Genomic DNA, 13,773 nt, shown 5'->3' with positions numbered 1-13,773 from the left:
CTGAGAATATCCAATATTTTTTGACTAGTTGGTTACTAATTATGGAATATTCCTACTCTCTCCCCATATTATTATCCATTGGTATAACACTCTCAACCAGTGACTGTTACCTTTACCCTATGAAGAAGATTTCTACTTCTGTAATTATAATTTCCGTAATTGTGTCCATGTCCTAAACAGATCTTTTGGGTATTTCAGTACCACACTCTGACTTAATATTATTTGTTGATGGGTCTTGTCTTAATAGTGAAAAGTGACCATAGTATGTTAAAGATGCAATAATTACTTCAGTTTCTCTTGAAAGATCTAAGTCCTTAACAGATACAAGATTGGTTCAAGTGACTGAATATTGGCCCTTTCTAGAGATTTCAAATTGGTTAAACCAAATGATAGGTGATATACTTTTATAGCAATTATTACTTGGTGCCTTGATGCTGCTCAAAGACATTGCTATCTTAAAGGTAGAAAAGCCCACAGTAAAACAGATGGTATAAAGACTAGAGAAAATGCTTTAGCAGATCTTACTAAATAGACTGTGCAGAAAAGCATTAACGTAGCAGGCCTGAGGCTGCTCTCTTCAGAAGAGCCTGCTTGCTGTGTTGGTATTTGGCTGGCATCTGGGAACTTGAATTTCAGAATGTTCCCTTCAATACCAACTGAAAAGGCCAGTTCACTGTGCCTAAACTTGTGTAAACAATGTGATTTTTGGTGAATACTTGTTTTTCTTCTGGGAGTCTGGTATATTATAGTTGATAGGCAGAGGATGCCTGTGTGAGTAGCTCCAAATAAAAAACCATGGAGACTGAGTCTCCAATGGGCTTCCCTGAGCACATATATGTAACTACATTTTTGCTGCTGGAAGGAAGGTATGTTATGTGTGACCCCTCATAAGAAGGAGAGCATAGGAAGCCTGCCCATGGATCTTTCTAGAAGCTCCCTATCTTTTTTTCTTATTGATCCAGCTCTATCCTTGGTGTTCACTCTTTGCATCATACGGTACTGTGGGTTTTGACAAACACAATATGTCATGTATTCGCCATTACAGTAACATACAGAATAGTTTCACTGACCTTAAGTCTGTTGTGGTCCTTACATTCATCTCTCCTCCCTGTGCCACCCCCCCAACTCCTGGCAACCACTGATCTTTCCATATCTTTCCATAGATTGATAGCTCAATTATTTTATCATTGAATACTATTTCATTATATGGATGTATCACAGTTTGTTTATCTATTCTTCTATTCAAGGACATCTTACTTGCTTGCAAGTTTTGGCAATTATAAATAAAGCTGCTATAAACATTTGTGTGCAGGTTTTTGTGTTCACATGGTCTCAACTCATTTGGGTAAATACCTAATTTGTGATTATTGGATCTTATGATAAGATTAAGTTTATCTTTGTAAGAAACTGCCAAATGGTCTTTCCAAAGTGACTTATACCATTTTGCATTCCTCTTTTTGGCCATTCTAATAGGTGTGTAGCATTCCCTCATTATTTTAGTTTGCAATTCCCTAATGACATACGATGTTAAGCATCTTTTCATATCCTTATTTGCCATCTGTATATCTTCTTTGGTGAGGTAAATATTCAGATCTTTTGCTCACTTTTTAATTAGGTTGTTTCCTTATTGTTGAGTTTTAAGAATTCTTTGAGTATTTTGGATATAAGTCCCTTATCAGATATGTGTTTTACAAATATTTCCTATCGCTTCTCGGCCTTTTGGCTAAGATCAAGTGTAGTACAAATATTTCCTGCCAGTCTGTGGTTCATCTTTTCATTTTTTTAAAAATTAAAGTTCTTTCTGAAGGACCTTTTATAGATAATAGAAAAACAAGTGTAGGATCAGATTCAAAGATTCCATTACAGAAGCACAAAATTTGACCTCAATTTTGTAAAGAAATAATTGGAATGGCCAGGTTATAATTTTCATGAGGATAAGATATGGCAAAGCCAGGATTGCTACCTGGTTGCATCAGATAATATTTCAAAATGACATTTGCCAAAATCTTACATAAAATAACCCATCACTATAGGAACAAATTTACCACATTATTAAACACTGATTAGGATATTTTGTATTATATTAGTGGACATCACCAATTCATGCCTCATCTGAAATGAAAATAATTATGAAAAATCTGTAACTTTGAGCCCTGGGTTAGAACCACACCCTAAGGAACCTTTTGGGCATATCCAAATGGATTTTATATAGTTGCTTCTTTCTGAGTTACGAATATGTAATAATAATATTATGTTTATTTTCTGGATGGGTTGAAATACTCTCTCGTCAAAAATCCATAGCACTCATACTGGCCAACAAACTTGGATATCCTGCTACCTACTTAGAGTATTCCATCTTATCTATTCAACAATAGGGCAATATGCTTTATTTTGGTAATTATTCATGATTATACAAGACGTTTTACCTATTATTTAGAAACTTCAATGTGTCTGAATATCAAAACTTCCGGAAAAATGGAAGAGACATTATCAGAACTGCAAAATTAGAGACTTAAATTGAGGTTCTCCAGAGTGTCCAAGAAGCAGGTGGTTCATATAAGTCACCTGCTGACCCAAGATCCAAGATCCTTAGAATAAGTGGAAAACTTCATGAAGTAGAGAGCTTCCATCCAAGACCATGAGAATAAGAAAACACTGAGTGTCAGTGCTTTGTGTATTTTTTCCACATTATTTTTATTCATTATTTTTGTCATATCTTTTCTTATTACTTAGTATTATACACTTCTGACTTTACCTATCATGATCTCCCTTACTTCTACCAATAACTTATTGAGGTTTAAGTTTTACTAGAGACAATCACTTTGCTAGAGTTAGGACAGTCCCAACTCTATAACTCGGCCTTTTACTAGCAAACCAATTTAAAGAATTACTGTAGGGCTGGGCACCTGGTGGCTCAGATGGTTAAGCAACCGCCTTCGGCTCAGGTCATGATCCTGGAGTCCCGGGATTGAATTCTACATCAGGCTCCCCGCTCAGCGGGGAGTCTGCTTCTCCCTCTGACCCTCCCCGCTCTCATGCGCGGGTGTGCATGCCCTCTCTCCCTCTCTCTCATTCTCTCTTTCTCAAATAAATGAATAAAATCTTAAAAAAAAAGAATTATTGCAGGGCTAATTGAAAATTTATGCACATGAATTGTGCATGACTTTCTGATGGTCTCAATGGATCTTGTCTTCTTAGTCCAAGGATATAGAAACTTTTCTGGGGAAATAAATAATATCTGGTGGAAGAGATTCCTAAGTATAATATATTCTATCCATAGTAATAAAAAAATTTGTGACTGACTTAGCATATAATATAGTTCACGCCCTATCATTCAGTACAATAAACCAGTTAAAATTTCCTAAATGACAGAATTTCTTTGAATTTTCTTTTGACCAACTATAGGGGGGATATGCACAATTGTTAATAATGCACTTGGATTCACACCATAGATCTAATTTATCTATACTATTTATTGTACTTGGATTCACACTATAGAGCTAATTTATCTAAGAAAAGAAAAGACAACTTGGGTATATAAGATAGACTTAGGCATTAATAGGCATTATTGGGACTAGTTTTCTTCAGGCTGAGAAATACTGGACCATGATTCTAGAGTGCTTTCCATTTCCTTCTTATAATACATTCAGCTAGTTTTGTTTGTCTCACAGCTGTTTGAGGTCTGCTTTTCAGAGTCTTAAATGCTTCGATGTAGCCACTGTATGAACAAATAATTAAACAAATGATTCAAAGATAAAACCAGGATGAAATTATCCTGACATTCAGATGTCAGCTCCTCTCAAGGAAAATCTGCAATAGTGAAAGTCTGGATAGTTCTTGATGATCTCTCCTGTGCTTTTGGTTGAGTGAGGATCAAAAGGTGGAATTAAGAATAAAAACATTCCCACATTATTTAGAAAAGGCTGTTGACCGGGGCGCCTGGGCGGCACAGCGGTTAAGCATCTGCCTTCGGCTCAGGGCGTGATCCCGGCGTTACGGGATCGAGCCCCACATCAGGCTCCTCTGCTATGAGCCTGCTTCTTCCTCTCCCACTCCCCCTGCTTGTGTTCCCTCTCTCGCTGGCTATCTCTATCTCTGTCAAATAAATAAATAAAATCTTTAAAAAAAAATGCTGTTGCCATGGCTATAATAGAACACTATCAAATGAATATAAATTATGAAACACAAAACAAAATGTGATTGTACAGTACCATATTCTATTTCTAGATGATAACAAAGACCTAAGGTCACCTGCTATATTATGNGTACAGTACCATGTTCTATTTCTAGATGATAACAAAGACCTAAGGTCACCTGCTATATTATGCAGAGTTAATATCAGACTTAAAAATACATCATTATCCCTTATTTATAATAAAAGGCATGTCTTCATAATGTTAGAGGAAAATACTACTGCCTAAGAAATTATATTGTTGATGACTTATTCAAATAATTATGTCTACATATAGTATCTCAGTTATAACCGAAATTTTGAAATTTTTTGTCTTATGCAAAGACCTAGTGCCTNTTATCCCTTATTTATAATAAAAGGCATGTCTTCATAATGTTAGAGGAAAATACTACATATTATAAGGCTAATATAATTGCCTAAGAAATTATATTGTTGATGACTTATTCAAATAATCATGTCTACATATAGTATCTCAGTTATAACCGAAATTTTGAAATTTTTTGTCTTATGCAAAGACCTAGTGCCTCTGCTGCAAAAGCACAGATTATCAAAAAAAATAATAAGTTATCAAAGCAGGTAGAGATCTTTAATTAATGTTAATTAATGAAAATGTTTAATTAATGAAGGGTTAAAATGGTGAAATTAACTAGGGACTAAAGAAATGGTAGAAAATATCATTAAAACAGTGCAAAAAATTAAGTTATTTTTCACTTACCTAAAACAGTACTCAATTTTTTCATCAATGTATTTAGTTTGACCTTCCCTTTATCTGTAAGTCAAGACAAAATTTAGAAACTGGTAACCCAAACTCAGAAAAAAAGCATAAAGCATAAAATACTTAAATTATGAAGTAGAGCCTAGATGAAAGCTATTCACTATATCTTATCTTTTTTAAATTTATAATTCTTGGATTTTAATAGCTCCATTATCTGCCAGGGGCACTAAGATTCTTTGAACCATAAAGTCTAAGGAAAAATGTTCTCTCAAGTCTTTTGGATTCATTCTATTTCTAACTCCATGTTTCTCTAGGAATGGCTGATAACACAAGATGGGTATACATTTAAAACCTTTGTTTATGGTATTATGTTATTTTCTATCATTGGAGAAAGACAAAGGATCCCAGNAGGAAAAATGTTCTCTCAAGTCTTTTGGATTCATTCTATTTCTAATTCCATGTTTCTCTAGGAATGGCTGATAACACAAGATTGGTATACATTTAAAACCTTTGTTTATGGTATTATGTTATTTTCTATCATTGGAGAAAGACAAAAGATCCCAGGAAAAGGAGCAATGAAGAACACAGTGTGTGGTAAACTAAAGCTTTTAAATTTTGCTTGAGGGAAAAATACCACCTAGGGAGTGGAAAGATGAGTTGAAAGAGATTGGTTGGAATTAACAATAATTAAGACTTTGACATCAGACTGCCTGGAGTTGGGAAAAGAGCAGTCAAAGAAAAAGATACAAATCCTGGCTCCACAAAATTTACATTAATTTGTTTCATTTATGGCTGTATTCCTAAGGCTGAAACAGAGACTGAGAGGTGTTAGATGTTCGATAGGTATTGTTATATGAATAAATAAATTAATTTATCATAAAAATGCTTAGCACTGTGACGTATTGTAAGACTCGATGCATATAAGCTATGAAGGGTCACTGAAAGGTTTTTATTGGAAGAATTAGAAGGTTGGATTTTCGCTCTAGTTGAATCATCTGGTGTGTATAGAATGAATTTAAGGCAAGGGGATTAGTGGCTGTTATACTAGTCAGAAGCTTTTCATAGTAGTGTAAGCAAAGGATGACAAGGATTTGAATTAAGAGTAGTGTAGCAAAGGTAGAGAATAATTGGGGATATTTTTAAGAGGAAAAATGAAGGAACATGAGAAGTCAAAGATAATTTGTGGGTTATTTCATGAGTAATTATGGGTGGATGATAGTGGCAGAGAAATAAAAAAAATANATTGGAAGAATTAGAAGGTTGGATTTTCGCTCTAGTTGAATCATCTGGTGTGTGTAGAATGAATTTAAGGCAAGGGGATTAGTGGCTGTTATACTAGTCAGAAGCTTTTCATAGTAGTGTAAGCAAAGGATGACAAGGATTTGAATTAAGAGTAGTGTAGCAAAGGTAGAGAATAATTGGGGATATTTTTAAGAGGAAAAATGAAGGAACATGAGAAGTCAAAGATAATTTGTGGGTTATTTCATGAGTAATTATGGGTGGATGATAGTGGCAGAGAAATAAAAAAAATAAAGAATTAGGAATGAATTTAACAAGGAAAATAGTTTACTCTTTAGATGTTGAATTTGGATTTCCACTGGGAAATCTATGTCTCAACAGAGATTTGTTGATATAGAAGATTTCTTAACTGACCTCCACTTAACCACCTGATGGCCTGAACTATATTCATCATTCCTACTGTAAAATAGTCACACTGATGCTGATGGCAAGCTAAACTTTACATCTAGTAAGCTACGCTTTTAGTAAGCCAGCACATTTGTGTTCCTATGGGTTAAGTTGTTGAGCTTGTTTCCAGGTTTGTTTATAGAGTTGTATTTATTATTAAATTGATGATAACTTAATCATTATATAAACTATAAATGGAAAAGGGAGTTATTACCATAACAAAACAAATCTGAATGTTATGTAAAGCTGAATTTGGTGTGGATAACTGTAAAATGACTGGGGAAAGAATTCAAATCTAGATGGATTCTGATGCAAATTTCTGCTCAACTTTTTAAAAAAGCAGTTTGCTCTACTTAAGAGAAACTGAAAATGGGAGTATAGATGATAAATGGGTATTTTTGTGCAAGAAAATCTCCAGAGTATGGCTACATTAAATTAAAATGTAGTCCCATTTTTTTCATGGAAATAAAATATGTATGGTACATATACATCATTTTTACTATTCCTTACTCTAACTGGATTTTTAGAGTATCTGATCAAATACTTGCCCCCATCATGCTACATAAAATGACCTCACTGTCCTAGACTGAAATGCATGAAATAATTATAGGTTTGAGATAAAAGATCTTAAATCTTAAATATATATGGTTAAGTGGAATCAGCCAGGAAGAGTATGGAAAGAACAACAGACTGAAAATAGAACTGTTATATTACTATCATTGAAGCCAGTGATTTTCAAATTTTTTACTGTAAGCCACATTAAGAATTCTAAACACACACACATACACACACACACAATTGATTATGAAGGCTCATGAAACAATATATAGCTTTACTGTTTCATTAAAAAATACTCACTTAACCCACTAGTTTGAAGAGAGAAAGAAAAGCCTATAAGAAAATGAGCCTTATGAACAAGATAAGAGTGCCCATTCTCATCACTCCTATTCAACATAGTACTAGAAGTCTAAGCCAGAGCAATCGGCAAGAGAAAATAGGCATCCAAATAGGAAAGGAAGAAGCATAATTGTCTTTGTTTATAGATGATACGATCTTATATATAGAAAATACTAAAGACTCCATCAAAAAACTGTCAGAACTAATCAATGAATTCAGTAAAGTTGCAGTATACAAAATCAACATACAGAAATCAGTTGCATTTCTTTATACTTTATATCTGAAAAAGATATAAAGAAAATAATACCACTCACAATAGCATGAAAAAACAACAAAATACTTGGAAATAAATTTAAATAAGGAGGTGAAACATCTATACAATGAAAACTACAAAACCATGATGAAAGAAACTGAAAAAGACAAGAACAAATGGAACTACAGCTCATATAGGTCAGAAAAATTAATATTGTTAAAATGTCCATACTACCAGAAGTCATCTATAGATTCAATCCAATTCCTATAAAAATTCTAATGGTATTTTTTCACAGACATAGAAAAAAAATCCTTAAATTTATACGGAACCACAAAAGACCCTGAACTGCCAAAACAATACTGAGAAAGAACAAAGCTGGAAGCATTACTCTTCTTGATTTCAAATGATACTACAGAGTAATTATTAAAAGATGTGAATTTAGTGCCATTGTGTTACCTGAAGAGTTAGTTTTTCTGGTGATGTTCTCTGGTCTTTTCTAGTCTTTCTTGCTTTTGGTCTTTTTTTTTCACCACCCAAAGAGTCCCCCTTAAAATTTCGTACAGGGCTGGTTTAGTGGTCATGAACTCCTTTAGTTTTTGTTTGTCTGAGAAACTCTCTCTCTTTCTATTCTTTTTTTTTTTTTAAGATTTCATCTATTGATTTGACAGAGAGAGAGACAGCCAGCTAGAGAAGAAACACAAGCAAGAGAGTAAGAAGCAGGCTCCCAGCGGAGCAGGGAGACCAATGCAGGGCTCGATCCCAGGACCCCGGGATCACACCCTGGGCTGAAGGCAGACGCTTAACAACTGAGCCACCCAGGTGCCCCTCTCTCTTTCTATTCTGAATGACAGTCTTGCTGGATAAAGAATTCTTGGCTGCATATTTTTCCTATTCAGCATGTTGAACATTTCCTTCCACTCCTTTCTGGCCTGCCAAGTTTCAGTGGACAGATTTGCTGTAAAACTGTTCTGTCTTCCCTTGTAGGTCAAAGACATTTTTCCCTTGCTGCTTTCAGGAGTCTTTCCTTAACTGTATATTTTGACAATTTGACTATGATATGCCTTGGTGATGGCTGGCTTTTTTTGAATTTAATGGGAGTTCTCTGTGCTTCTTGGATTTTGATGTCTGTGTCCCTTCCCAGATTAGGGAAGTTTTCAGCGAAAATTTGTTGTAATAAACCTTCTGTCCCTTTTTCTCTCTCTTCATCTTCTGGGACTCCTATGATATGAATGTCATTACATTTTAATAAGTCACTGAGTTCCCTAAGTCTACCTTTGTGGTCATTACCTTTCTTTCCCCCTTCTTTTCAGCTTCTTTTTTCCCCCATAATTTTATCTTCTATAATACTGATTTGCTCCTCTGCTTTGTCCATCCTCATTTTTATGGCCTCTACTTGGGACTGCATCTCGGTTATAGAATTTCAATTTTAGGCTGACTAGATTTTAGCTCTTTTATCTCTGTAGTAAGGGTTTCTCTAGTGTCTTTTATGCTTTTTTCAAGCCCAGCTAATATCCTTATAATTGTTTTAAATTCTAGTTCAGACATCTTACTTATAAATTAATTAATTACTTATTGACTAAAACCCTGGTTGCACAACCTCCCATTCTTTCTTTTGGGGTAAATATCTCCATCTCATCATTTTGTCCAGAAAAAAAAAGAACAAAGAAAAAGACAAAATAAAAAACCCAACAACAACAACAACAACAAAACTAGATCCTGCATGTGTTTTGGTCTGCTTGTTAAAAGAATCTTCCAAAAGGTGGTCACTTTTCTGCCTGCAGACTTGCAGTTTTCATTGTCTTAGACCTCCGATTGATTTCTTCAGTGTTCAGAATGATCTGATAACTATCTAGCTGTATTCAAGGGATGAGACATGCTTAGGGTCTCCCTAACCCTCCACCATCTTAACTTCTCCTCCTCAAACTATGCTACAAAAGCTAATCAAACAGTATGGCACAACATAAAAATAGATACATGGGCCAACAGAACAGAATCAAGAGCCCAGAAATAAAACCTCACATATACAGTCAACTATCAACAAGGCAGCCAAGAATACTCAATAGGGAAAGGACAGTCTCTTCAATAAATGGTGCTGGAAAAATTGGATAACCACAGGCAAAAGAATGAAATTGTACCACTATCTTATACCACTCAAAACCATGAGCTTGAAATGAATTAAAGACAGACTTAAATATAGGACCCAAAAATGATAAAACTTCCTGGAGAAAACACAGCTTCTTGACATGGGTCTTTTAAGTTATGACACCAAAAGCACAAGCAACAAAAGAAAAAAGTGGGACTACACCAAACTAAAAGGCTTCTGCAAAACAACAGAAACAATCAACAAAATGAAAGGGCAACATAAAGAATGGGAGAAAATATTTGCAAACCATATATCTGATAATGAATAAATATTCAAAATATATAAGGAACTCATACACTCAATAGCAAAACCCCCCAAAATCCAATTAAAACACGGGCAGAGGGGGCGCCTGGGTGGCACAGCGGTTAAGCATCTGCCTTCGGCAGGGCGTGATCCCGGCATTATGGGATCGAGCCCCACGTCAGGCTCTTCTGCTATGAGCCTGCTTCTTCCTCTCCCACTCCCCTTGCTTGTGTTACCTCTCTCGCTGGCTGTCTCTATCTCTGTCGAATAAAAAAATAAAATCTTAAAAAATAAATAAATAAAACACAGGCAGAGGAACTGAACAGCCATCTTTCCAAAGAACACATACAAGTGGCCGACAGGTACATGAAAAGGTGTTCAATATCATTCATCATCAGGGAAATGCAAATTAAAACCACAATGAGATATCACGTCATACTTGTTAGAATGGCTATCACCAAAAAGATAAGAGATAATAAATGCTGGTAGGGATGTGGAGAAGAGGAAACCCTTGCTTACTGTTGGTGGGAATATAAATTGGTGCGGTCACTGTGGAAAACAGAATAGAGGTTCCTTAAGAAATTAAAAATAGAACTACCATATGATCCATTAACCCCACAGCTTAGCTTATAATTCAAAATCCCACTTTGAAATAGGATTTCAAAAAGATATCTGTACTCCCATGTTCATTGCAACATTAATCACAATAGCCAAGATATGTGTCTGTCAGTGGATGACTGGATAAAGAAGATGTGGTATATTATATACAATAGAAAATTACTCAGGCATGAGAAAGAAGGAAATCTTGCCATTTGTGACAACGTGGATAAAGCTTGAGGGCATTGTTCTAAGTGAAATAAGTTGGAAAGAGAAAGACTAATACTGTATGATATCACTTATATGTGGAATCTAAAAATGCTGAACTCAGGGTGTGTGGGTAACACTGTTGGTTGAGCATCCAACTCTTGATTTTGGCTCAGGTCATGATCTCAGGGTTGTGGGATTGAACTCAGCACAGAGTCTGCTTAAGACTCTCCTACCTTCCCTTTCTGCCTCTCCCTGCTCTCAAATAAATAAAACTTTAAAAAAGAACAAAAACAAATATGCTGAGCTCATAGAAACTGAGTAGAACTGTCATTATCAGGGGCTGAGGGAGGAGGTGGGGAAATGGAGAGATGTTAGGTAAAGGGTACGAAGTCCCATTTCTAATGTGAATAAATTCTGAGAATATAATACAGAATGGTGATTATAGTTAACAACACTGTATTATATACTTGAAAGTTCCTGAGAGTGGATCTTAAGTATTTTCACTGTAAAAAAAAAAAGATAATTATGTGATATCACAGAGGTGTTAGCTATGGTGGTATCATTTTATGATACACAAGTATATCAAATCAACAGGCTGTATGCCTTAAACTTACACAATATTATATGTCAATTATATCTCAGTAAAGATGAAAACAATAAGTACCTCTTAAAAAGTACAGGGGTGATTACATGCTTACCAGCATCTGACAGCCTTTCTATCAGATCCATGAATTCTTTTTCTTTGATGCTGATTCCCATGTTTTCTAAAAGAGTGTCCAGCTTGTTGACATCAACATTGCCTTCTAAGTAAGGAACAGGAAAGGAATACAGTAAATCGAATGTTTCTAAAACTGGACCATGCATTCACTCTGTTGTGTTATTATTCCTCTTTATCAAGTATGTGTTTTATTACAATAAAAAACGTTTCACATATTTCTTAGTATTATGAAGATTTTCAAGACAAATATTAAAAACCCAGTTTTGTTCAGTTAATAGGAGAATACAAATTCCTCTCAATTTTATATTAGGATTTTGAAAAGCGAGAGCTAGAGATGGCTGACATAATATTCTATAAAACAGGAGTTGTTTTTGTTGTCTGTACTTTCAAATTATTTGCCTCTGCTTTTGACTGAAATCTTTATCTGACAATGTTCGTTCTTCACCTTTTGCTTTGTGTTTTTACTTTGTTTCTTTGGGGCAGAGTTAGGAAAATCCAAGAAAATTTAACACTTTCTGCCAAATCTTTACAGGAAACTACTTAGTTTGCCTGGTAAAATTCAGATCTACTGAAGAAAGCATAAGTAAATCCAATTATATAGGAAAGAATGATTCATATTATAACAACACAAATAAAGGTTTCAGATTCAATCTTTTCACTGTGCTTCTTACTCACGTTTGAGAGACTTTATGCCCTTCATCAACCTTTTTTGATATACTTTTCCATCTGCTATAAAAAATGGGATATTTTGAAAATGGAGTCAGAAAGATAGCACATATCTTTTAATTTCAGAAAGAAAGAATTTAGAAATCTTTGCATAAGGAACATTTTGAATGCAAATAAATAAATATACTAAAATGTTCACTCTCAGTGGTAAAGGAGTGAATTGTAAATCATAATCATGAGATGCTCTTTTTTTTTTCCTGTATTGAGAACGTAGAGAAAATAACATCCTCAAATACTGTTTATGGGAGTTCAAATTACAATATTCTGGAAGGAAATGTGAGAAAACAAACAACATATCTTCCATTTTACAACTCTACTTAAAGGAATTTAATCTCAAAAAGTTTTAGAATGCTTGCAAAAATTCATCCATAAGGTTGCCAAATAAAAAAGGAATATATATTCATACATGGAGAACCAGAAAAATACACATCAAAATTCTCATAGTAGTTATTGCTTTTAGTTGGGAATAGAGATAGTTTTATTTTCACTTATTTGCATTATCAAGGTTTCTATGATAAATATGTACGTTAACACTGTGAGAAGATATAAGAATTATAAGTAAATTAATATACACATAAATATTATCTATCAATCTATCATCTACTGAGCACTAGAAGGAAGAGTACCAAAATACTAATAATGGTTATATTTGGGTTATGGGATTAAAAAACATTTTTTATAAAATTTTTTTTTTGGTTTTATTTAATCTAATGAGGAAGTTAAGAACTGTGGCTTTTTCTCAATGTACAAAATTACTTGCTTACTGGCAAACTATATATTTGTAGCTTCAGAACACACATAGCTACATTATTAGCTGGTGCTGGGAAAACTGGACGCCTTCTTCCCTCTCTTCTTTCTTTCTCTTTTTTTAAATCTTTTTTTTTAACAAATCTAGCTAATCAGCAACCTGAGGGCTGAGTAATGAACTTTGCCTTTGATAGTGCCTTATAATTTAAACAGATTAGATTGATGATTTTTAAATCAAAATCTAAGTGATGAAATATTTCTTTGTATTTGCATTAGGTTTTTAACAGTTTTTAAGCATTTGAAATTTATTTTGTAATTTTTCTTTTCCTTTATGTCTGTATCTTTTTTTTTAGTGTTAAGCTAGCCAGCATATAGTACGTCATTTAGTTTTTTGATGTAGTGTTCAACAATTCATTAGATGGGTATTAAGGAGGGCACGTGTTGTGATGAGCACTGGGTGTTAAACGCAACTATTTTGTAATTTTTCACATGTGGAAATAGTTCCACAGAACTAGGCTTATAGCACCCATAAGACTTACCATTAAGTGGCAGTGTCTTCAACAAATTCAAACGTTCATTAGGTGTGAGCTCAAGCCCCAAGTTTTCCAAAACACTTTCAAGTTTATTAGCATCAACTTTGCCTCCT

General features: G+C 34.3%; 1 protein-coding gene and 1 pseudogene across 1 annotated transcript in view; one reads left to right on the top strand and one right to left on the bottom strand.

Annotated features, from left to right (window-relative positions):
• The window catches only part of EFCAB3 (EF-hand calcium binding domain 3), a 337,832-nt gene that overhangs the window by 136,621 nt on the left and 187,438 nt on the right, over positions 1-13,773 (bottom strand). Inside the window, exons 85-88 of the mRNA XM_034640938.1 lie at positions 13,667-13,771; positions 12,330-12,383; positions 11,635-11,739; positions 4,908-4,961 (exon numbers count right to left, since the gene is read on the bottom strand). Of these exons, the coding sequence (XP_034496829.1) occupies positions 4,908-4,961; positions 11,635-11,739; positions 12,330-12,383; positions 13,667-13,771 (318 nt within the window). The remainder of the gene's footprint in view (positions 1-4,907; positions 4,962-11,634; positions 11,740-12,329; positions 12,384-13,666; positions 13,772-13,773) is intronic.
• LOC117795859 lies at positions 1,704-1,815 on the top strand (annotated as a pseudogene).

The sequence above is a fragment of the Ailuropoda melanoleuca genome, chromosome 13, assembly GCF_002007445.2.
Source record: "Ailuropoda melanoleuca isolate Jingjing chromosome 13, ASM200744v2, whole genome shotgun sequence".
Lineage (NCBI taxonomy): Eukaryota > Metazoa > Chordata > Mammalia > Carnivora > Ursidae > Ailuropoda > Ailuropoda melanoleuca.
The sequence above is the reverse complement of the archived record's forward strand: the minus strand, read 5'-3'. Positions and strand labels throughout refer to the sequence as shown.